Here is a 25,150-nt window from a genome sequence, read left to right as displayed (position 1 = left end):
CGCCGTTCCTTCGCCCCGATCTCTCGCCGCTCCTCCGCCCTGATCTCTCGCCGCTCCTCCGCCCCGATCTCTCGCCGCCCCTCCGCCCCGATCTCTCGCCGCTCCTCCGCCCCGATCTCTCGCCGCTCCTCCGCCCCCCCTCCGCCCCGATCTCTCGCCGCTCCTCCGCCCCGATCTCTCGCCGTTCCTTCGCCACAATCTCTCGCCGTTTATCCGCTACAAACATTCGCCACTCCTCCGCCACGATCTCTCACCGCTCCTCCGCCCCCGATCTCTCGCCGCTCCTCCGCCCCGATCTCTCGCCGCTCCTCCGCCACGATCTCAAGGGCCATATCTAACTCCCTCTTGAATATATCCAATGAACTGGCCTCAACAACTCTCTGCGGTAGGGAATTCCACAGGTTCACAACTCTCTGAGTGAAGAAGTTTCTCCTCATCTCAGTCCGAAATGGCTTACCCCTTATCCTTAGATTGTGTCCCCTGGTTCTGGACTTCCCCAACATCGGGAACATTCTACCCGCATCTAACCTGTCCAGTCCCCGTCAGAATCTTATATATTTCCATGAGATCCCCTCTCATCCTTCTAAACTCCAGTGTATAAAGGCCCAGTTGATCCAGCCTCTCCTCATGTGTCAGTCCTGCCATCCTGGGAATCAGTCTGGTGAACCTTCGCTGCACTCCCTCAATAGCAAGAACGTCCTTCCTCAGATTAGGAGAGCAAAACTGCACACAATATTCCAGGTGAGGCCTCACCAAGGCCCTGTACATCTGCAGCAAGACCTCCCTGCTCCTGTACTCAAATCCCCTCGCTATGAAGGCCAACATACCATTTGCCGCCTTCACCGCCTGCTGTACCTGTAACATAAGGAAGGCGGTAAAGCACCTCAGCGAAAGATGAGGCGCTGCTCCTCCAGCTTGCGTTGAGCTTCGTTGGAACGGTGTAGGAGGCCGAGGACGGAGAGGTCGGAGTGGGAGCGGAGCGGGGAATTAAAGTGACAGGCCACCAGAAGGTCGGGGTCATGCGTTTACGGACCGAACGGAGGCGCTCCGCAAAGCAGTCACCCAATCTGTGCTTGGTCTCCCCAGTGTGGAGGAGATCGCATCTCCCCTTTAACCTTCTCTGCTCCAAGGAGAACAGGCCCAGCTTCTCCAGTCTATCCGCGTCACTGAAATCCCTCATCCCTGGAACCATTCTCGTCAATCTCCCCTCTAACCTTCTCTGCTCCAAGGAGAACAGGCCCAGCTTCTCCAGTCTCTCTACGTTACAGAAGTCCCTCATCCTTGGAACCGTTCTCATCAATCTTTCCTGCAGCCTCTCTAAAGCCTTCACCGTCGTTCCTAAACTGCGGTGCCCGGAATTAACATAGAAACATCAACATAGAAAATAGGTGCAGGAGTAGGCCATTTGGCCCTTCGAGCCTGCACCACCATTCAATATGATCATGGCTGATCATGCAACTTCAGTACCCCTTTCCTGCTTTCTCTCCATACCCCTTGATCCCTTTAGCCGTAAGGGCCACATCTAACTCCCTCTTGAATATATCTAATGAACTGGCCTCAACCACTCTCTGCGGTAGGGAATTCCACGGGTTAACAACTCTCTGAGTGAAGAAGTTTCTCCTCATCTCGGTCCTAAATGGCTTACCCCTTATCTTTAGACTGTGACCCCTGGCTCCGGACTTCCCCAACATCGGGAACATTCTTCCTGCATCTAACCTGTCCAATCCCGTCGGAATTTTATATGTTTCTATGAGATCCCCTCTCATTCTTCTAAACTCCAGTGAATACAGGCCCAGTCGATCCAGTCCAATTGGTTATAAAGTCCGTAAACGGGCTTGCATTGAGCTTCGTTGAATGAGAATCATTTTTAGAAGAATGAGAGGGGATCTCATAGAAACATATAAAATTCTGACGGGACGGGACAGGTTAGATGCAGCAAGAATGTCCCCGATGTTGTGGAAGTCCAGAACTAGGGGTCACAGTCTAAGGATAAGGGGGTGAGCCACTTAGGGCCGAGATGAGGAGAAACTTCTTCACTCAGAGAATTGTGAACCTGTGGAATTCTCTACCACAGAGAATTGTTGAGGCCAGTTCATTGGATATATTCCAGAGGGAGTTAGATGTGGCCCTTATGGCGAAAGGGTTCAAGGGGTATGGAGAGAAAGCAGGAATGTGGTACTGAAGCTGCATGATCAGCCATGATCATATTGAATGGTGGTGCAGGCTCGAAGGGCCGAATGGCCTACTGCACCTTTTTTCGATGTTTCTATGTTGGAACAGTGTAGGAGGCTGAGGACGGAGAGATCAGGGTGGGAGTGCGGCCTCGGTTGAGGAAAAAGGCAGGTGGGCCGGTAACCAGAGGGACACAGATTGACGATAATCGGCCAAAAGAACCCAAGGGGGGAGATGGGGAGCACGTCTTTATGGAGTGCGTTATGATCTGGAGTGCGCTGCCTGAAAGGGCGGTGGGAGCAGATTCAATACTAACTTTCAAAAGAAGAATTGGACAAATAGTTGAAGGGGAAAGAATTGCAGGAATATTTAGGTGTAATTAAATTGAGTTAAATGCAAGTCCTAATTGTGATGAATTCTATAGAAATGTAAGTTCTAATTGTGATGAATTCTATATAAATGCAAGCCCTAATTGCGGTATGTGTGCATAAATCGTTGAATGTGGCAGGGCAGGTTGAGATAACGGTTAAAGAAGCGTACGGGATCCTGGGCTTCATAAATAGAGGCACAGAGTACAAAAGCAAGGAAATTATGATGAACCTTTATAAAACACGGGTTCAGCCTTAACTGGACTCTGGGCACCACACTTTAGGAAGGATGTGAAGGCCTTAGAGAGGCTGCAGAAACGATTTACGAGAATGGTTCCAGGGATGAGGGACTTCAGTGACGCGGATACACTGGAGAAGCTGGGGTTGCTCGCCTTGGAGCAGAGAAGGTTGAGAGGAGATTTGATCGCGGTGTTCAAAATCATGAGGGGTCTGGACAGAGTAGATAGAGAGAGACACTATTCCCATTGGCGGAAGGGTCAAGGGCCAGAGGACGGAGATTTGCGGTGATTGGCAGAAGAACCAAAGACGACGCAAGAAAAAACATTTTTACGCAGCGAGTGGTTGGGATCGGGAGTGCGCTGCCTGAGAGGGTGGTGGAGGCAGACTGGATCGCGGCTTTCAAAGGGGAGTTGGATAAGTTCCTGAAGGAAGAAGATTAGCTGGGCTACGGGGAAAGGGCAGGGGAATGGGACTGGCTGAGGTGCTCTTGCAGAGAGCCGGCACAGACTCGACGGGCCCAGTGGCCTTTTGTGCTGGAACCGTTCTACGATTCTATGGAAATACAAGTCCTACGTGCAATCCTATCTCTAATGAATTATGAATGGAGGGAAATGGAGGCTACGCTCGGCTGGATGTGTGGGGGAGGGGCTTGGCTGGGTGTGTGGGGGCGGGGCTCGGCTGGGTGTGTGGGGGCGGGGCTCGGCTGTGGTGTGTGGGCGGAGCTCGGCTGGATGTGTGGGGGAGGGGCGTGGCTAGGTGTGTGGGGGCGGGGCTGTGTGTGTGTGGGCGGGGCTCGGCTGGGTATGTGCGGGGGCAGGGCTGGGTGTGTGGGAGCGGAACACAGCTGGATGCGTGTGGGCGGGTCTGGGTGTGTAGGGGAGGGGCTCGACTGGGTGTGTGTGCGCGGGGCTCGACTGGCTGTGTGGTGGCGGGGCTGGGTGTGAATGGGTATGTGGGGGCGGGGCTGCTTGTGTGGGGGCAGGGCTTGGCTGGGTGTGTGTTGTGCGGGCCTTGGCTGGGTGTGTGCGGGTGGGGCTGGGTGTGTTTGGGAGCGCGGGGCTGGGTTGTGGGGGTGGGGCTCGGCTGGGTGTGTGGAGGCGGGGCTGGGTGTTTATGTGGGCGGTGCTCGGCTGGGTGTGTGGGTGCGGGGCTCGGCTGAGTGTGTGAGGGCGGGGCTAGGTGAGTGAGGGCGGAGCTGGGTGTGTGGGGGTGGGGCTCGGCTGGGTGTGTGAGGGCGGGGCTAGGTGAGTGGGGGTGGAGCTGGGTGTGTGGGGGTGGGGCTCGGCTGGGTGTGTGAGGGCGGGGCTAGGTGAGTGGGGGCGGAGCTGGGTGTGTGGGGGTGGGGCTGGGTGTGTGCGGCTTGGCTGGGAGTGTGTGGGTGTGGTTTGGTTTGGCTGGGCGTGGGCGTGGCTTTACTCTCTGGGTTTGGCTGGGAGTGGGCGTGGCTTAACTGTCAGTGTGTGGGCGTGGTTTGTCTGGATGTGGGCGTGGCTTTACTGGGAATGTGTGGGCGTGGCTTGTCTGAGTGGGCGTGGCTTTTCTGGGAGTGTGTGGGCGTGGCTTGTCTGGGGGTGTGGGCGTGGCTTTTCTGTGTGGGCGTGGCTTTACTGGGAGTGTGTGGGCGTGGCTTTACTGGGAGTGTGTGGGCGTGGCTTGTCTGGGAGTGTGTGTGTGTGGGTGTGGCTTTTCTGTGTGTGAGCGTGGCTTTACTGGGAGTGTGTGGGCGTGGCTTGTCTGGGTGTGTGAGTGGGCGTGGCTTTTGTGTGTGTGGGCGCGGCCTTACTGGGAGTGTGTGGGCGTGGCTTGTCTGAGTGGGCGTGGCTTTACTGGGAGTGTGTGGGCGTGGCTTGTCTGGGAGTGTGTGTGTGTGGGGGCGTGGCTTTTCTGTGTGTGGGCGTGGCTTTACCGGGAGTGTGTGTGTGTGTGTGGGCGTGGCTTGTCTGAGTGGGCCTGGCTTTACTGGGAGTGTGTGTGTGTGGGCGTGGCTTGTCTGAGTGGGCGTGGCTTGTCTGAGTGGGCGTGGCTTTACTGGGAGTGTGTGGGCGTGGCTTTACTGGGAGTGTGTGGGCGTGGCTGGGCAGGGCTGCGCGCGATGCTGGCGGTGGAGTGCATGGGCGGGGCCCGGGGCCCGGGGCCTCTCTCTCTCTCGCGAGAGTGGGCGGGGCGGGTTGTCTCCAGGCCCCTCCCTCTCCCCCCTCCCCACCACCACCCCCAACCTCTCGCGGAAGGCTCGCGAGATCTCGGCGGCCCGGGGGCTGCCGGCGGGGGTGACGCGCTGGAAATAATTTGAAAAAATGGCCGCCGCGCCGAGCGGAGGAGAGCGGCTGTGAGTAACAAAAAAAAAGGCCGGCGGGGCGGGGAGAGAGCGAGCCGGGGGGAGACCTGCTGCCCCCGGGCCGGAGGGGTGGCGTGGGGCGCTCGGCCTGAGCGGGGAGGGCCCGCGGGCCTGTCCGTCGCTGAGGGGAGGGGGGGGTGTGTGTGAGAGGTCGAGGCCTCGGGCTTTTTTTTCAGGAAAAGATCATCGGGGCCTCCCTTCCTCCCTCCCCCCTGTGTGTGTGCGCGCGAGGGGAAAAGGGCGCGTTGGTACAAACAACAAAAACACACGCACCCATCTAACACGGGCAAATCCGAGCGGCGCCGCCCCCCGCCCCTCTCACCTGCTGCCGGCCGTTGGGAGAGAGCGCGAGACACTGAGGGGCGGGGGGAACGGCCGCGCCGCGCGCTCCCTGGGGTCTCCTAGTGACCGGTCCCCCTGGCAACCGGCCTCTGGGGTCCCCTAGTGACCAGTCTCCCCCTGGCAACCGTCCCCTGGGGTCTCCTAGTGACCAGTCCCCGCCCCTGGGGTCTCCTAGTGACCAGTCCCCCCCCCCCCCTGGCAACCGGCCCCTGGGGTCGCCTAGTGACCAGTCCGCCCCTGGGGTCGCCTAGCAACCAGCCCCTAGTAACTGGCCCTAGCGACCGGCCCCTGGGGTCTCCCTAGCGACCGGCCCCTGGGGTCTCCCTAGCGACCGGCCCCTGGGGTCGCCTAGCAACCGGCCCCTTGTAACTGGCCCCCTGGGGTCTCCCTAGTGACCAGTCCCCCTGGGGTCCCTTAGCGACCAGCCCCTGGGGTCTCCCTAGCGACCAGCCCCTGGCAACTGGCCCCTGGGGTCCCCGAGCAACCGGCCCCTGGGGTCCCCTAGTAACTGGCCCCTGGGGTCTCCAAGCAAGCGCCCCCTGGCAACTGTCCCATGGGGTCCCCGAATGACCGCCCCCCCCCCCGGGGTCTCTGAAACAACTGCCCCCTGGCGACCAACCCCTGGGGTCCCCTAACAACCGTCCCAGTGTCCCCTAGCGACCACTGCAACCCAGGGACCACCTGTCTATCACATTCGCAAGGGGGTGTTGATCTCTTTCCCTCCACCACTACCAATCATTTGCAAATTTTTAGCATGAAAATGTTTAATCTGCCCCCTCTCCCCCCAAAAAAATTAAGGGGAGGGAGGGTAGGTGTTGGATTATATGCATTCATTTTTAAAAATGTAAATATGTATGTATGTGTGCACGTATGTGTGTCAGTGTGCGCGCGTGCATATGTATATATACGTATGTGTGTGTGTATACATATTACAACGTCTCAAATCCGGCTGTCTGAAAATCGGAATTGTCCGAAAACCAGACATTTTTGAGAAAATCCCATTTGATATTCAGTAAAAAAAAAATCCAGAATTATTGTCCAAAAGCCGGCGGGCCGGACTAGTTATCGACTTCGCCGCTGTGATTTAAATGGCATGCGTTCAGTGCGAGCCTTGCCGAATGACCCCGTCGACCCGACCCACCGTTCGTACTTTGCCTTGTCCGAAATGCGGAAACATCCACAATGCAGCACGCTCTTCGTCCCGAGGTTGCTGGATTTGAGGCGTCGTACCAGTATATGTATATAATTTTTACATTTGTCTGCGTCTTTTTCTGTCCTCCTCCTCTGCTTTCTTGCAATTAGAATTTACTGTCGGCAGTGTAAGCGTCCGACGCTCTGCGTGCACGTACTGCTTGCCGCCGGCCTGGCGTTGACCGGTTCGTTCCAAGCGGTTCGACTCCTCCACACGGCACCGTGTTTTTAAACCAGCACGGCGCACCGCGTGCAAAATGGTCGCCCGTGAGCCATTGCCGAGGTGGTGTCTAAGCCGGCAGTGGTGTTCTTTGCTTTGTGCGTCTGGCTGTGTTGTTTTTGTCGACGTAAAATGTATCCACTTTTCGTACATATGTCGGTAACCAGAGGATGCAAGTTTAAGATAAAGGGCGGGGGGGGGGGAAACCGTGCGACATTTCTTCACGAGGTGAGTTGTTGTGATCGGGAACGCGCTGCCTGAAAGAGGCGATGGGAGCAGATTCAGTCGTGACTTTCAAACGGGAATCGGATAAATTCTCAAAGGAAAAATTTGCAGGGCTACAGGGAAAGAGCAGGGGGAGTGGGGACGAATGGGATCGCTCTTTCCAAGAGCCGGCACAGACACAATGGGCTGAACGGCCACCTCCTGTGCTGCAGAGTTTCTAAGTATATTATGTTTGTAATTTTTAGATACATCAGGGTGTGTCATGGCAAATTTTGCGTTTATAACTCGCAAAATGGTATTTTTGCTCTGTAAATGGCTGTGTCATGGTAAATTGTGTTTATCTAATTTTTTTTTATATATATATATGATATGATTTTACATAATGCTGTTTTTTATCTTTGCAGTAGATAGTTACAGTGGTGTTTTTCTCTCGCTGTTTGTCTGTCTGCATCATTGCATTATTCTAGGTAGATTATATCATTTTAATAAAGTTGTTCACGTTGTATTTTTTGAATTTCTTTCCCCCCCCCCCTTGGTGATTAGGATTTCTTTAAAACAAGTTCCCACTGTCGCTTCGTTTACTCTGAGCTGCGCTGTTGCTGCAAAAGAAAGTTGCCCTCTTTTCATTTTTACCCCGCGTTAATAAAAGTCGCAGGATGCGAGGTCTGGCCGTTTGCCGTGTAGAATTTGTTTAAGGGCCCAGACAATATCGTTGGGTGTGTCAGTGGGACTGGTGCAAGTTCGTGCTCCCGTTGGTGAGAATAGGCATTCTCGTCGCGTGGTGGCCGGGCAGTCTGTGGCCCGTGATCAGCGGCGCTCGCAACCCTGCGATCGACAGAAGGAATATTCTTTGCATCGCTTGTGCAGGGGGCTGGGGGGAGGGCGTGTGGCATTGAACAGCCGCGGTTATTTGGGACAAGAGTCTTTGGTCTCGAAGGACCTCCTCTGGCTTCTCGTCCCACTCCCGCATCGTTACCTCTGGCGTCCACGAAGGATCTATCTTTGGCCCCCTCCTATTTCTCGTCTACACGTTGCCCCTTGGCGACATCTTCCGAAAAGGCGGCGTCCGTTTCCACATGTACACCGACGACGCCCAGCTCTACCTCGCCACCACTTCTCTCGACCCCGCCACCGTCTCTAAATTGTCAGACTGCTTCTCCGACATCCGGTTCCGGATGGAGCAGAAATGTTCTTCAATTGAATATCGGGAAGACCGAAGCCGTTCTCTTTGGTCCTACTCGGTGTCATACTTGACCCTGAAATGAGCTTCCGGCTTCCGCGGCATAACTAAAACCACCTGTTTCCACCTCCGTGACATCGCCCGTCTCTACTCCTGCCTCAGTTCATCTGCTGCTGAAACCCTCGTTCCTGCCTTTGCTACCTCTAGGTTTGACTCCAACGCACTCATGGCTGGCCTCCCACATTCTACGCTACGTAAACTTGAGGTCACCCAACACTCGGCTTCCCCGTGTCCTAACTCGCACCGAGTCCCGCTCACCCATCACCCCCTGTGCTCGCCGACCTACATTGGCTCCTGGTTAAGCAATGCCTCGATTTCAAAATTCTCATCCTTGTTTTCAAATCCCTCCATGGCCCTCGCCCCTCCCTATCTCTGTAATCTCCTCCAGCCCCTACACCCCTCCCTATCTCTCTAACCTCCTCCAGCCCCTACACCCCTCCCTATCTCTGTAACCCCCTCCAGCCCCTACACCCCTCCCTATCTCTGTAACCTCCTCCAGCCCCTACACCGCTCCCTATCTCTGTAACCTCCTCCAGCCCCTACACCCCTCCCTATCTCTGTAACCTCCTCCAGCCCCTACACCGCTCCCTATCTCTGTAACCTCCTCCAGCCCCTATACCGTTCCCTATCTCTGTAACCTCCTCCAGCCCCTACACCCCTCCCTATCTCTGTAACCTCCTCCAGCCCCTACACCGCTCCCTATCTCTGTAACCTCCTCCAGCCCCTATACCGTTCCCTATCTCTGTAACCTCCTCCAGCCCCTACACCCCTCCCTATCTCCGTAACCCCCTACACCGCTCCCTATCTCTGTAACCTCCTCCAGCGTCACAGCCCCCCGAGATTTGTGCACTCCTGGAATCCTGCCCTCTTGACCATCCCTGATTATAATCGCTCCACCATCGGTGGCCGTGCCTTCTGTTGCCTGGGCCCCAAGCTCTGGAACTCCCTCCCTAAACCTCTCCGCCTCTCTCTCCTCCTTTAAGACGCTCTTTAAAACCTAACTGCTGTAATTTCATCTTCTGTGGTTCGGTGTCGCATTTATGTGTTTTGTCTTAAAACACTCCTGTAAAGCGTCTTGGGACATTTCACTACGTTGAAGGCGCTATATAAATACAAGTTGTTGAAGTACTAGAAATGAAATGGTTTGAGAGCCACGCTTGCAAAACGGCCGTTGTGCATCGGCTGCGCCAAAAATCAGTTGCCTTGTGTTCTGTCTGCCGGAGGGAGTGTGGAGAGGGTTGAGGGACTCTGTCTAGCAGACACAGCGGTGGGAGAGAAGGAACTTATGTCCGCCCCGCTGAACCGGAATACTCCCGACCAACGTTGGGAGTCAGCAAGTGCCTAGACCATCCTGCCCTCCTTACTGTAGAGGAGTGGTGGGAGGGCACCAACAGTTTTTTAATAATAATAACTTGTATTTATAGAGCGCCTTTAACATAGTAAAACCTCCCAAGGCGCTTCACAGCAGTGTTACAGACAAACAGATAAATTTGACACCGAGCCACAGAAGAAATTAAGGCAAATGATTAAAAGCTTGTTTAAAGAGGTAGGTTTTAACGAGCGTCTTAAAGGAGGAAAGAGAGGTGGAGGGGTTTCGGGAGGGAGTTCCAGAGCTTGGGGCTCAGGCAGCTGAAGGCACGGCCACCGATGGTTGAGCAGTTATAATCAGGGACGCTCAAGAGGACAGAATTTGACATCTTGCGGGATTGTGAGGTTGGAAAAGATTGCAGAGATAGGGAGGGGTGAGGCCATGGAGTGATTTGTAAACAAGGGTGAGAATTTTGAAATCGAGGCGTTGTTTAACTGGGAGCCAATGTAGGTCAGAAAGCTCAGGGGGTGATGGGTGATCGTGACTTGGTGCGGGTTAGTACACGGGCTGCTGAGTTTTGGATGACTTCAAGTTTACATAGTGTGGAATCTGGGAGGCCGGCCAGGAGCGAGTTGGAATAGTCAAGTCTGGAGGTAACAAAAGGCGTGAATGAGGGTTTCAGCAGCGGAAGAGCTGAGGCAGGGGCGGAGGCGGGCGATGTTACGGAGGTGGAAAAAGGCGGTTTTAGTTATGCCGCGGGTATGTGACTGGAAATCGTCTCCAGGTCAAATATGACACTGAGGTTGGGAACCGTCTGGTTCACCCTCAGATTGATGCTCGGGAGAGGGATGGAGTCAGTGGTTAGGGAACACAGCTTGTGGCGGGGACCGAAGACAATGGCTTCGGTCTTCCCAGTATTTAATTGGGAGAAAATTTCTGCCCATCCAGTACTGGATGTCGACACGCAATCTGACAATTTAGATACCAAGCAAGAGTCGACAGAAGTGGTGGAGAGTTGGGTGTCGTCTGCGTACATGTGGAAGCTGACTGCGTTTTCGGATGATGTCGCTAAGGGCTGCATGTAGATGAGAATTAAGAGGCGCCCAAGGACAGATCCTCGGGGGACACCAGAGGTAACGATGCGGGAGTGGGAAGAGAAGCTGTTGCAGGAGATTTTCTGGCTACGATTAGATGGGTAAGAACGGAAGCAGGCGAGTGTAGTTCCACCCAGCTGGACCATGGTGGAGAGGCGTTGGAGGAGGATGGAGTGGACAGCCGTATCAAAGGCTGCAGACAGGTCGAGAAGGGACAGTTTACCGTTGTCACAGTCAGAAAGGATGTCATTTGTGACTTTGACGAGAGCAGTTTCGGTACTGGGGCGGGACGAAAGCCAGGTTGAAGGGTTTGCTCGAAGTCCTACCATAGTCCAGTTCCACGGGCACGAGCAGGCGATTCATCCATTGGACACTCGCAGCTGATCCCAATCCCAATCCCGCTCCCATTCCCGCCCGACAGCCACAAGCGTGCATTTAGCACGGCCTGCGTTATTTAAAAATATCCGCTTGGCGCACGGGAATTGCAGCCCTGAGCTTGGACGCTGTTTTCCCCCGGTCGTATCTATTCTCCAGACAGGCTCCTGCTTTCCACTCCTCCGCTCGGAGACGGGGCAATCCCAGGAGGGAGAATCCGACGGATGAGTCGCCCCCCTCCCCCGCCCCGTGTCTCGTGCACCTTTTTGGCTCAGGTGCCAGGCAGATTGTCAGGTCGAGTGTGTGTGTGTGGCCGGGGGGTGGGGGGAGAGGAAAACCCAGATCCCTTTTCTGATGACCCTTTCGCATGTTCGGCCAAACGTTCCCTTTGAACGGGGCTGGTCGCTCTTTGCAAGGTTCTGCAGAACCTGGAGCCCCAAACCCTAACAGACAGGAAGATCAGCCCCCCCCCCCCCCTCCCCATCCGCAGCTGATCGCGGCACTCGGTGGGCCCCGGTTATACCGTCGCGGAAGCGTGGCGAGGTTGAGGCAGTCACTCAACACAACGGCGGCCAGGAAGTCGCGCTCTCGAACGATGTGCAATTCTTGATGGAAACGCTGTGTGTGTTTGTATCCACGTCGGCTGTGGCTACTTGGGCATGATTGCGACTGCGAGTCGGCTGCCATGCCTGAAACCTTGAAGACAAAGAGAGAGAAAGAATTTGTATATTTACAGCGCCTCTCACACCACCGAACGTTCCGAAGAGCTTCACAGCCCCCGAAGTACTTTGTGAAGTGCGCTCACTGTTATAATGTGGGAACCGTGGCAGCCAATTTGCGCACAGCAAGCTCCGACAAACAGCAATATGATAATGATCAGATCGTCTGTTTTTAGCGATGTTGATTGAGGGCTAAATGTTGGCCAAGACACCAGAGAGAACTGCCCCTTGCTCTTCTTCGAAATAGTGGCCGTGGGATCTTTTCCATCCACCTGAGAGGGCAGACGGAGCCTCGATTTAACGTCCCATCCAAAAGTACCGCCCCTCCGACAGTGCGGCGCTCCCTCAGTACCGCCCCTCCGACAGTGCGGTGCTCCCTCAGTACCGCCCCTCCGACAGTGCGGTGCTCCCTCAGTACCGCCCCTCCGACAGTGCGGTGCTCCCTCAGTACCGCCCCTCCGACAGTGCGGCGCTCCCTCAGTACCGCCCCTCCGACAGTGCGGCGCTCCCTCAGTGCCGCCCCTCCGACAGTGCCGCGCTCCCTCAGTGCCGCCCCTCCGACAGTGCCGCGCTCCCTCAGTACCGCCCCTCCGACAGTGCCGCGCTCCCTCAGTACCACCCCTCCGACAGTGCGGTGCTCCCTCTGTACCGCCCCTCCGACAGTGCGGTGCTCCCTCAGTACCGCCCCTCCGACAGTGCGGTGCTCCCTCAGTACCGCCCCTCCGACAGTGCGGTGCTCCCTCAGTACCGCCCCTCCGACAGTGCGGTGCTCCCTCAGTACCGTCCCTCCGACAGTGCGGCGCTCCCTCAGTACCGCCCCTCCGACAGTGCCGCGCTCCCTCAGTGCCGCCCCTCCGACAGTGCCGCGCTCCCTCAGTACCGCCCCTCCGACAGTGCCGCGCTCCCTCAGTACCACCCCTCCGACAATGCGGTGCTCCCTCTGTACCGCCCCTCCGACAGTGCGGCGCTCCCTCAGTGCCGCCCCTCCGACAGTGCGGCGCTCCCTCAGTGCCACCCCTCAGACAGTGCCGCACTCCCTCAGTACCGCCCCTCCGACAGTGCGGTGCTCCCTCAGTGATGCACTGGAGTGTGAATTGAACCCACACCACCTGACTCGGGCGAGAGTACATCCCACTGAGCCACAGCTCTGGGTGAGGTACTGCAGGGCTCTCAGTTTCTGGGGAACTGCAGATAAGCACCAAGTTGCCACTTTTTCGAGACAAGGGAAACGACTTTTGTCAACTAATTTTCAGAATAAAATGGCGAGGATCGGACTTAGCATTTTTGTAATTACTGTTCAGCAATGCATTTCATTTGACTTTTGATTTTGGGACGTGACGGGGAATCTGACTGCGGCAATGTTTGCTGCTCTCTCCACCTGGGTACGGCCGCCATTTGTCCCGCAGAAACGATCGGGGTTTTGGAATAACATAATTGTGGGTTGGGCATGCGAATTGAGGGGAGGGGCAGAGGCTGTCTGAGAACCACTCCCGATTCCAGCAGGTCTTATCACAACATGTATAGAAAGGAAGACTTGCATTTATATAGCGCCTTTCACCACCACCAGATGTCCCAAAGCACTTCCCAGCCAATAAAGTACTTTTGAAGTGTGGCCACTGTTGTAACGTAGGAAACGCGGCAGCCAATTTGTGCACAGCAAGATCCGACAAACAGCAATGTCACTGTTGTAGTGTAGGAAACACGGCAGCCGATCTTTTATTGGGGAATATTTTTGCCTGTTTCAATTTTGAATGTACAATTCTGTAGATGGTATCACTAACACCAAGCAACCTGACCATTCAGATTTGTGTTGGAGAACCTGGTGGTATGGGGAGGGGAAGGACGAACGTTTTTTACTTGAATTTCCCGTCTTTCTGAAATGGGCAGGTGGTTACAGACTCGCTGTGCCGATATTTCGTCTCCCGTCCTGTCATGAAGCCGCTGGCTCTTAGCTTTGTGTTCCGTGGTCGCTGTTGACCCCCTTGTCTCTTGCCCACTCAAGCCGTTCCCCAGGCAAGTGGAGAGTGACTTGCATGCTCGTCAGTCGTGGAAGGATTTCCTTTCCTATCCAATCCTCGCGCGCGTGCACGTTCCAGCGGGGGTCACTGATCACGAGCGGGAGCCCTGGCTGGTTTGCCTTACCCCAACCCCCGCAAAACTAAGGATACTAAGGCTAATTGTTGTATCCTGATTCTTAACATGGCTGAGGAACAGACCGGTGGTCTCGAAACACGTGTTTCCCAGTCTGTGTGGATCAACGATTCACGGAATAGCCGTGCCGAGCTGTCGGAGCACTGAGTTCTTTTTCTTCAAAAGCAATTCCGGAAATAAATCTTTGCTGCGGAAATGTCTTGGCTGGTGTGTCCATCACTGGTTTTACTGGAGGCGAGTAATGGCTGCAGTATCTGCCTGAGGCACAGAGTGTTCGAAGATCAGGCCCTCAAATCTGCCACCTAGCTCATGGTCTACAGGGCTGTAGTGATACCCGCCCTCCTGTATGGCTCAGAGACATAGACCATGTCCAGCAGACACCTCAAGTCGCTGGAGAAATACCACCAACGATGTCTCCGCAAGATCCTACAAATCCCCTGGGAGGACTGACGCACCAACGTTAGCGTCCTCGACCAGGCTAACATCCCCAGCATCGAAGCACTGACCACACTCGATCAGCTCCGTTGGGCGGGCCACATTGTCCGCATGCCCCAGACACGAGACTCCCAAAGCAAGCGCTCTACTCGGAACTCCTACACGGCAAACGAGCCAAAGGTGGGCAGAGGAAACGTTACAAGGGACCACCCTCAAAGCCTCCCTGATAAAGTGCAACATCCCCACCGACACCTGGGAGTCCCCGGCCAAAGACCAGTCTGCCCCAAGTGGAGGAAGTGCATCCGGGAGGGCGCTGAGCACCTCGAGTCTCGTCGCCGAGAGCGTGCAGAAACCAAGCGCAGGCAGCGGAAGGAGCGTGCGGCAAACCAGTCCCACCCTCCCCTTCCCTCAACCACTGTCTGTCCCACCTGTGACAGGGACTAATTCTCGTATTGGACTGTTCAGCCATCTGAGAACTCACTTTTAGAGTGGAAGGAAGTCTTCCTCGATATGATCTTTCTGTATTAATGAGGTGGATCTTGGAATTTTATTGGGGGGGGGGGGGGGGAAGAGCGCGGGAGGGAGGAGAGCGCGGGAGGGAGGACATTTTTTGACCATCAATGGGAATGGCAGCTGGCTGCCAAGCCTGCACGAAGGAGGGGCGGAAAATAATTGAGGGTGGCCCGTTGCTGATCACCAGCTGGGGAGCGTGCGCGTGGCTGTTGGTCGAGGACCAGATTCCGCCCAATTTGGACCCCTCCCGTGGTCCAGTAATCCGCTGACATGTGAAGACCAGCTTGGGGGCAGAGCTTGGCACTGCATGGAACAGTGCTGTCCTGACCTGCTGCTGCCCCTTCTGGAGGGGAAGAGTGCTGCGTCTGAATCTGCAGCGTCGTGTGCGCGGGCGAACGTATGTATAAACTCTCCTTGAAGTGCAGGACAGCTTGTCAATCGTCGAGCTCATTCAGTTCTTTTTGGTTTATACACGCTGACATTTTTACAAATTAAGCCTTTCCGGTGCAGTTGCACTTGTGGTATAATTACGATTTCCAATAGAGTAATGCGTTATATTGGGCTTGGTGGTAGACACTGAAAGGATGTTTTCCCCCCGGGCTGGGGAGTCTAGAACTAGGGGTCACAGTCTCGGGATAAGGGGTCGGCCATTTAGGACTGAGATGAAGAGAGGAATTTTCCCAGATTTTTTTCCCCCCAATTGGCCTGGGTTTTTATCTGGTTTTTGTGTCTCCCAGGAGATCACATGGTTCCGGTTGGGGTGGAGTGTAGAATGTTTCACTGATTGTGCCACTTTAGTACCCCATTGCAGCTCTCTCTCCATACCCTTTGATCCCTTTAGATTCAGTGTTCACAGGTTTATATGTAACCTTCAGGGCTGCTGACCGAGGGCCGTGCGGCTTTGTTGGCTAGCGCGGACATGATGCGTGGGCCAAAATGGCCTCCTTCTTCACTCAGTGGTGAATCTTTGGAATTTTCTGCCCCAGAGGGCTGTGGATGTTGAGTACATTCCAGGCTGGAGATGAATAGATTTTTGAATCGAGGGATGTGGGGATCGGGCGGGAAAGTGGAGTTGAGGTCGAAGGTCAGCCGTGATCTCATTGACCGGCAGAGCAGGCTCGAGGGGCCGAATGGCCTCCTCCTGCCCCTATTTCTTATGTTCTTATCCTGAGACAACTGTTGTGTTGACGCAGTGGCAGAGAGTTGGTTAAAAGGGCAAGATGTGGCCGTGATCCTTGATAAACCAGAGCTTATCTTTTGCACCACGACCCCGCCCCCACAGGTTTGCGAGATTAATTATGGTTGTGGAGCTGTGGATGTGGCCCCATTAATGGCGTTTAAGAAGTGGCGATTTTACCGTGCATGAATACCCACCCAATCACTTTTGGACTGCCTGTAGTTTTTTTCGGTGGGTGAGATTTTTCTATAACTTGTTTCCATTCCGTTCCTATGCTTTTAAGTCTCTGTGTGGGAGCAACCACTCACTGCCTCCCCACTGAGAGACCATTGAGATCAGAAGCATGGCGTGCATAGGATTGTGGATGTGTACCCACATCCTGCCAGTTTGTATTAAGGGCTCAGCGGGCCTCTGCCGCACTGTGCCATTGCATGTATCCGATCACCTGCGTCATATCTACTAATTATTTGGAGTTCAGTGTCTGTAATTTGAAGTAATATTCTCTCTCTCTTCAGGTTTGTAACATCATGCACCGTTCCCTGACTAAAACAGGCCGAGCTCTTCGTAATTGGCCGGTTGTTGGTATGCGAGAGGAGTCCAGGGTGAACTCTCTCAAATCTAGTAGCCCAGCTTAGATTGAGCAATTCCTGTTTGGTGAATCAAGTCTGTGAGTCATCTCTCTACCACTCCTGTGCGTAGTACATGGGGCACGCCAGTGTCAAAATCATAGGCAGTCCCTCGAAATCGAGGAAGACTTGCTTCCACTGCAAAAGTGAGTTCTCAGATGACTGAACAGTCCAATACGGGAACCACAGTCCCTGTCACAGGTGGGTCAGACAGTGGTTGAGGGAAGGGGAGGGTGGGACTGGTTTGCCGCACGCTCCTTCCGCTGTCTGCGCTTGGTTTCTGCACGCTCTCGGCGACGGGACTCGAGGTGCTCAGCGCCCTCCCAGATGCTCTTCCTCCACTTAGGGCGGACTGGTCTTTGGCCAGGGACTCCCAGGTGTCGGTGGGGATGTTGCACTTTATCAGGGAGGGTGTCCTTGAAACGTTTCCTCTGCCCACCCGGGGCTCGCTTGCCGTGCAGGAGTTCCCAGTAGAGTGCTTGCTTTGGCATGCGAACAATGTGGCCCGCCCATCGGAGCTGGTCGAGTGTGGTCAATGCTTCGATGCTGGGGTTGTTGGCCTGGCCGAGAGTTGGTGCGTCTGTCCTCCCAGGCGATTTGCAGGATCTTGCGGAGGCATCGCTGGTGGTATTTCTCCAGCGATTTGAGGTGTCTGCTGTATATGGTCCACGTCATTCAGAGCAGCTTAAAGGGACATCCTCTGTAGAAATGTGCGACATTTTCCAGGGTCCCATCTCCTGTAAAATATTGACTTAATACCTGGCTGACGATATTAGCTACGATCGGCCCTGCCCTCCCCGCGTGTACACTTTGAACAATAGCATCAGAAAGTAATTCTTCTCTCTCGCCCAGTGGTGCTTCGGTTAATTTTACCAATGTCCTTTTGAGATTAAAAAAAAAGCACTTCATTCTCTGGATGTGGCTGTTGCTGGCAAGGCCGGCATTTATTGCCCTTCCCGGTTTACATTGGATATATGGCACAGAAACAGGCCGTTCGGCCCAACCAGTCCATGCCGACGTTTATGCTTCACTCGAGTTTTATCCCCCCGTCTTTGCTCATCTAAATCTACCCTCTCTTCCCTTCTCCCTCATATGCTTCTCTCTCATATGCTTCTCTCTAGCCTCCCCTTAAATGCATCGATACTATTTGCCTCAACCCCTCCCTGTGGCAGCGAGTTCCACATTCTCGCCGCTCTCTGAGTAAAGAAGTTTCTCCTGAATTCCCGATTGGATTTCTTGGCGACTGTCTTATATTGATTCCAGTGTCAGCTGAGTCTTAACGGGCAGCACTCTCGCCTCTGAGTCAGAAGGCTGTGGGCTCAAGTCCCACTCCAGGGACTTGAGCACAAAACAAATCTAGGCTGGCACTGTCGGAGGTGCCGTCTTTCGGATGAGACATTAAACCAAGGCCCCGTCTGTTCTCTCAAGTGGACGTAAAAGATCCCATGGCACTATTTCGAAGAGGAGCAGGGGAGTTATCCCCGGTGATATTTATCCCTCAATCAACACAATAAAAAAACACATGTTCTGGTCATTATCACATTGCTCTTTGTGATCTACAGGGCTGTAGTAATTTCCACCCTCCTCTATGGGTCAGAGACATGGACGACTTACAGTAGACACCAAGTCGCTGGAGATATATTACCAACGATGTCTCCGCAAGATCCTGCAAATCCCCTAGGAGGACAGACACGCCAACATCAGTGTCCTCGCCCAGGCTAACATCCCCAGCGTGGAAGCACTGACCACGCTAGATCAGCTTCGTTGGGCAGGCCACTTAGTTCGCATGCCAAACACAAGACTCCCTAAACAACTGCTCTATGCGGAGCTCCTTCACGGCAAACGAGCCAAAGGTGGGCAGCGGAAACGTTACAAGGACGCCCTCAAAGCCTCCCTGGTGAAGTGCGACATCCCCACTGACACCTGGGGGACCCTGGCCGAAGACCGCCTGAGGTGGAGAAAGCCCATCCGGGAGGGCATTGAGCTCTTCGAATCTCAACGCTGCGAGCGTGAAGAGATCAGGCGCAGACAGCGGAAGGAGCGCGCGGCAAACCAGTCTCGCCAACCCCCCCCCCCCCCCCCCACTTCCCCGACGAATCTCTGTCCCACCTGTGACAGGGTCTGTGGCTCTCGTGTTGGACTGCTCAGGCACCTGAGAACTCACATTAGGAGTGGAAGCAAGTCTTCCTCGATTCCCAGGTGCCTATGATGATTTGTGGGAGCTTGCTTGCGTGCAAAATGGCTGCTGCGTTTCCCACATTACAACAGTTACTACACTTCAAAAGTACTTCATTGACTGTAAAGCACTTTGAGACGTCTGCTGATCGTGAAAGGCGCTATATAAATCCAAGTCTTTCTTAATTGATGGCCTCTAGTTTTGCTCTTCCCCATAAGTGGAAGCATTCTCTCTGTATCCACTCTATCAAAACCTTTCATCATTTTAAAGACCTCTATTAGGTCACCCCTCAGCCTTCTATTTCAAGAGAAGAGAGCCCCAGCCTGTTCATCCTTTCCTGATACGTATGCCCTCGCATTTCTGGTATCATCCTTGTAAACCTTCTCTGCACCCTCTCCAGTGTCTCTACATCCTTTAGAACTAGGGGGCACAGCCTCAAAATACGGGGGAGCCAATTTCAAACCGATTTGAGAAGGAATTTCTTCTCCCAGAAGGTTGTGAATCTGTGGAATTCTCTGCCCAAGGAAGCAGTTGAGGCTAGCTCATTGAATGTATTCAAGTCACAGATAGATAGATTTTTAACCAATAAGGGAATTAAAGGTTATGGGGAGCGGGCGGGTAAGTGGAGCTGAGTCCACGGCCAGATCAGCCATGATCTTGTTGAATGGCGGAACAGGCTCGAGGGGCTAGATGGCCTACTCCTGTTCCTAATTCTTATGTTCTTTTGTTCTTATTAATGTTGGGGAAGGGGTCATAGTCTAAGGATAAGGGGTAAGCCATTTAGGACCGAGATGAGGAGAGACTTCTTCACCCAGAGAGTGAACCTGTGGAATTCTCTGCCACAGAAAGTTGTTGAGGCCAATTCACTAAATATATTCAAAAAGGAGTTAGATGTAGTTCTTACTACTAGGGGAATCAAGGGGTATGGCAAGAAAGCAGGAATGGGGTACTGAAGTTGCATGTTCAGCCATGAACTCATTGAATGGCGGTGCAGGCTCGAAGGGCCGAATGGCCTACTCCTGCACCTATTTTCTATGTTTCTATAATATGGGGACCAGAACTGTGCGCAGTGCTCCAAGGTTGGATGCAGGTTTAGCATAACTTCCCTACTTTTCAATTCTATACTGCTGGAAATAAACCCTCATGCTTAGTTTGTGTTTTTTATGGCCTTGCTAAACCAACTTTGAGCGATTTGTGAGGTTTCCCAGAAGGTGGTGGTAGAGCTGGGTGGCTGGCTTAAGCCACTTCGGAAGTCTACATTGGCGTGGGCCTGGCGTTACATACAAGTCAGACCGGGTAAGGACGGCAGGCTTCCTTCCCCAAAGGATGTTAGCAAAGTAGCTGGGTGTTCAGCGACAATCCGACAGCTTCAGAGTCATTTACTGTTTCCAGCTTTTTTTAACTCCAGAATTTTTTAATCGAATTCAAATTCTCAAAACTGGTGGAATTTGAACTTGCGTTCGCGGGATTATTAGCTAAGAGTTCTGGATTACTGGTTCAGTATATCATGGGCAGTCCCTCGAAATCGAGGAAGACTTGCTTCCACTCCAAAAGTGAGTTCTCAGGTAACTGTACAGTCCAATGCAGGAACCACAGTCTCTGCCACAGGTGCGACAGACAGTGGTTGAGGGAAGGGGAGGGTGGGACTGGTTTGCCGCACGTTCCTTCCGCTGCCTGCACTTGGTTTCTGCACGCTCTCGGCGACGAGACTCGAGGTGCTCAGCGCCCTCCCGAATGAGAGGGGACCTCATAGAAACGTTCAAAATTCTGACGGGGCTAGACAGGTTAGATGCAGGAAGAATGTTCCCAATGTTGGGGAAGTCCAGAACCAGGGGACACAGTCTAAGGATAAGGGGGAAGCCATTTAGGACCGAGATGAGGAGGAATTTCTTCACCCAGAGAGTGGTGAACCTGTGGAATTCTCTACCACAGAAAGTTGTTGAGGCCAATTCACTAAATATATTCAAAAAGGAGTTAGATGAAGTCCTTACTGCTAGGGGAATCAAGGGGTATGGTGAGAAAGCAGGAATGGGGTACTGAAGTTGCATGTTCAGCCATGAACTCATTGAATGGCGGTGCAGGCTAGAAGGGCCGAATGGCCTACTCCTGCACCTATTTTCTATGTTTCTATGTTTCTATGCTCTTCCTCCACTTAGGGCAGTCTTTGGCCAGGGATTCCCAGGTGTCGGTGGGGATGTTGCATTTATCAAGGAGGGTGTCCTCGAAACGTTTCCTCTGCCCACTTGGGGCTCGCTTGCCGTGTAGGAGTTCCGAGCAGAGCGCTTGCTTTGGGAGTCTTGTGTCGGGCAAGCAGATGATGTGGCCCGCCCAACGGATTCAATAACAGAACCGACTCATTCATTCATTCGTAGGCGGTCCCTCGAACGAGGATGACTTGCTTCCACAAGAGTTCACAGATGTTTCAGTGAAGGACCCGATGTTCCAGTCCTGAACTCCAGTTGAGGGGGTGGAAGATGCCTGTGTGTGGATTTTTTTAATGTGACCGTTGCACACCAGCCACCACATGGGCTTGACAGAGCTCGGCCTTGACAGAGCTCGGCCTTTATCCAGTGGCAAGGGTTGAACCAGGAAAACTGGAGACCTGCTCTGCTGCACGGACTTAGTGCGCACACATATCGCACACAGGCTGGGCCCGTGCTGCCCCTGGGCCCTCGGCTCTTCTGGGCCCGTACCCTCGTTCGCCGCACCTTTGCCCACAATGTCCCAGGGCCCAGCACTCCAGCTCTATTTATAGCCCCGACCTGCGGTGTTCTCACACAGGTCGGGGCGGCCCATGATGTTCCAGGGCCCGCGCTCCAGCTGTATTTATAGCCCACAACCAATAAGCTGCTGTCACCCTGTAACTCCGCAAAGGCTCAGAGTCCGTCATTGGCTCAATCAACACACAGTGCTGCCTTTACTTCAAGGTTTGTCTCTTGTTCCTTGGGCAGTGGGTTTGTTTTCTGTTGTCTCACCATTTGGCCCCTTCCTGCCTCTCCTGGGGAGGATGTTGTTCCCCAGCTGCCCTCCAGTGCTTTTCACCAAACCCAATGCCGCTGTGTGAGTGTTTTCTCGCTGAGGCATGAACCCTAGCTTGCTTTTCTCTCGCTAACGGAGGTGTGCTGAGGCCAATTGTGGGGCCCGGCACAGCCGAGATCATCTAAATTAGCACCGAGCAAGTGTGGACTGAGTGAGGGTCCAAGCGCAATGTTAATAAACCAGTAATCCGCCTGGGTTGTGGCCAGGGGAAGATGAGAGATTTCAGGAAGGGTACGCGATCACTTAAACTCTCCACTTCAAAACCAGCATTGTTGGACCTTGGGGAGGCTTAAGATATTCCTGTTCAGTATTCACTTTCTGAATCTGCAGAACTATTTCTTGAGGTTTGCTGCTTTGGACCATGTGGGTTTCTGAGGTGAGATGTTTAATGATAGCAGGGAAATGTGACGCTTGTTGAAAGGCTTGTGTGCGTGGCATTACTGCCGGTGTACAGAGAAATAATCTGCGACTAAATACTGGGAAATCGTACGCCTAGTCAATATATATTGCAAGGGGGGTAGAGCATAAAAGCAGAGAAGTCCTGCTACAACTGTACAGGGTATTGTTGAGGCCATCCCTGGAGTACTGCATATAGTTTTGGTCTCCGTATTTAAGGAAGGATATACTTGCATTGGAGGCTGTTCAGAGACGGTTCACTTGGTTGTTTCCGGAGATGAGGGGGTTGACTTATGAGGAAAGGTTGAGTAGGTTGGGCCTCTACTCATTGGAGTTTAGAAGAATGAGAGGTGATCTTATCGAAACATGAGGTGGCTCAACAAGGTGGATGCAGAGAGGGTATGTCCATTCATAAAACTAGGGGACATAGTTTCAGGATAAGGGGCCGCCCATTTAAAACTGAGTTGAGAAATTTCTTCTCTAAGGGTTGTAAATCTGTGGAATTCTCTGCCCCAGAGAGCTGTGGAGGCTGGGTCATTGAATATATTTAAGGCAGAGATCGACAGATTTTTGAGCAATAAGGGAGTGAAGGGGTATGGGGAGCGGGCGGGGAAGTGGAGCTGAGTCCATGATCAGATCAGCCATGATCTTATTAAATGGCGGAGCAGGCTCGAGGGGCCGAATGGCCAACTCCTGCTCCTGTTTCTCACGTTCTTATATCGCCCAATGCCGAGAGCAAGCAATTAAAAATATAGAAATTTACAGCGCAGAAGGAGGCCATTTCGACCCATCGTGTCTGCGCCGGCCGACAAAGAGCTGCATGCACTTGCCCAGTGGCCCACTGGGGTAAAGGTGCCACGGTGTGCTAGTGAGCCATACGGACAGATATTCCCAGGGACAGCTTCCTCGTTTATGCTAATATCTGGCAAGGCAGCAATCAGGTTGTTGCGTTGGTCTCAACATCTCGAGGCTAGGGGTAAACATTATACAATTATTTCCACTCCTGCTGGCTATCGAGTGACCTTTGCTCAACAATGCATGTGCGCAAACGAGATAGGGACTGGGTGTGAGGCGGTTTGACTTTGTACCTTGGCAAGAGCCAGCACCTTCAGGAGAGAAAGGCAAGCGAACCCCTCCCAAATCGGGCTGTGGAATTCCCTGCCTGTACCCCTCCACTCCTTCCATCTCCCCCTCCTGCTTGAAACCCACCTCTTTGACCAAACTTTTGGTCAGAAATGGCCGAATGCGTCACTCCTCTGATTGCCCTTCTCTGGAGCGTTTTTCTACAGAGGCCCAATGAAAACGGCAGACATTGCTGATGCCACACAGCCAGAAAGGTTTTTCACGGATGGAGGAGAGAGTGGAATGGTGTGTGTGCCTGATTGGAGTCCTAACCTCTCCCCCGATGTCTCAGCTGAGATCAGGAATTCAACTCAAATTCTTAGCGTTCATCAATCATTCCTCCCCTCCACTTGTCACCTGCCATCTTGCTGGGGGGTGGGGGGGGGCGCAGTTAGTATGCAGGTACAGCAAGTAATTTGGAAGACAAATGGAATGTTGGCCTTTATTGCAAAGGGGGTTGGAGTATAAAAGCAGGGAAGTCCTGCTACAGCTGTACAGGGTATTGGTGAGGCCACACCTGGAGTACTGCGTGCAGTTTTGATCTCCTTATTTAAGAAGGTGTATACTTGCACTGGAGGCAGTTCAGAGAAGGTTCACTCGGTTGAGAAGGGGTTGTCTTATGAGGAAAGGTTGAGCAGGTTAGGCCTGTACTCATTGGAGTTTAGAAGAATGAGAGGTGATCTTATTGAAACGTATCAGATTCTGAGGGGGCTGGACAGGGTAGATGCAGAGAGGATGTTTCCCCCTCGTGGGGGAATCTAGAACTAGGGGGCACATAGTTTCAAACTAAATCGAACTGAGGATAAATTTCTTCTCTGAGGGTCATGAATCTATGGAATTCTCTGCCCCGGAGAGCTGTGGAGGCTGGGCAGAGATGGACAGATTTTTGAGCGATAAGGGAATCAAGGGTTATGGGGAGCGGGCGGGAAAGTGGAGCTGAGTCCATAGAAACATAGAAATTAAGTGCAGGAGTAGGCCATTTGGCCCTTTGAGCCTGCACCACCATTCGATATGATCATAGCTGATCATTCACCTCAGTACCCCTTTCCTGCATTCTCTCCATACCCCTTGATCCCTTTAGCCCTAAGGGCCACATCTAACTCCCTTTTGAATATATCTAAGAACTGGCCTCAAAAACTTTCTGTGGTAGAGAATTCCACAGGTTCACAATTCTCTGAGTGAAGAAGTTTCTCCTCATCTCAGCCCTAAATGGCTTACCCCTTATCCTTAGACTGTGACCCCTGGTTCTGGACTTACCCAGCATCGGGAACATTCTTCCTGCCTCGAACCTGTCCAATACCGTCAGAATTTTATATGTTTCTATGCGATTCCCCCCTCATTCTTCTAAACTCCAGTGAATACAAGCCCAGTCGATCCAGTCTCTCCTCATATGTCAGTCCTGCCATCCCGGGAATCAGTCTGGTGAACCTTCGCTGCACTCCCTCAATAACAAGAACGTCCTTCCTCAGATTAGGAGACCAAAACTGTACACAATACTCAATGTGTGGCCTCACCAAGGCCCTGTACAAATGCAGTAAGACCTCCCTGCTCATATACGCAAATCCTCTCGCTATGAAGGCCAACATACCATTTGCCGCCTTCAACGCCTGCTGTACCTGCATGCCAACTTTCAATGACTGATGTACCATGACACCCGTCTCGCCTTTTCCTGATCTGTCACCATT

General features: G+C 53.4%; 1 protein-coding gene across 1 annotated transcript in view; it reads left to right on the top strand.

Moving 5' to 3' along the window:
- The first annotated feature begins 5,014 nt into the window (after nt 1-5,014).
- Nucleotides 5,015-25,150, top strand: part of mecp2 (methyl CpG binding protein 2) — an 87,037-nt gene continuing 66,901 nt past the window's right edge. Inside the window, exon 1 of the mRNA XM_070869149.1 lies at nt 5,015-5,106. Within this exon, the coding sequence (XP_070725250.1) occupies nt 5,075-5,106 (32 nt within the window). The 5' untranslated portion in view covers nt 5,015-5,074. The remainder of the gene's footprint in view (nt 5,107-25,150) is intronic.

The sequence above is a fragment of the Pristiophorus japonicus genome, chromosome 32, assembly GCF_044704955.1.
Source record: "Pristiophorus japonicus isolate sPriJap1 chromosome 32, sPriJap1.hap1, whole genome shotgun sequence".
Classification (NCBI taxonomy): domain Eukaryota; kingdom Metazoa; phylum Chordata; class Chondrichthyes; family Pristiophoridae; genus Pristiophorus; species Pristiophorus japonicus.
Note: the sequence above shows the minus strand (reverse complement) of the source record. Positions and strands in the feature narration are given on the sequence as shown.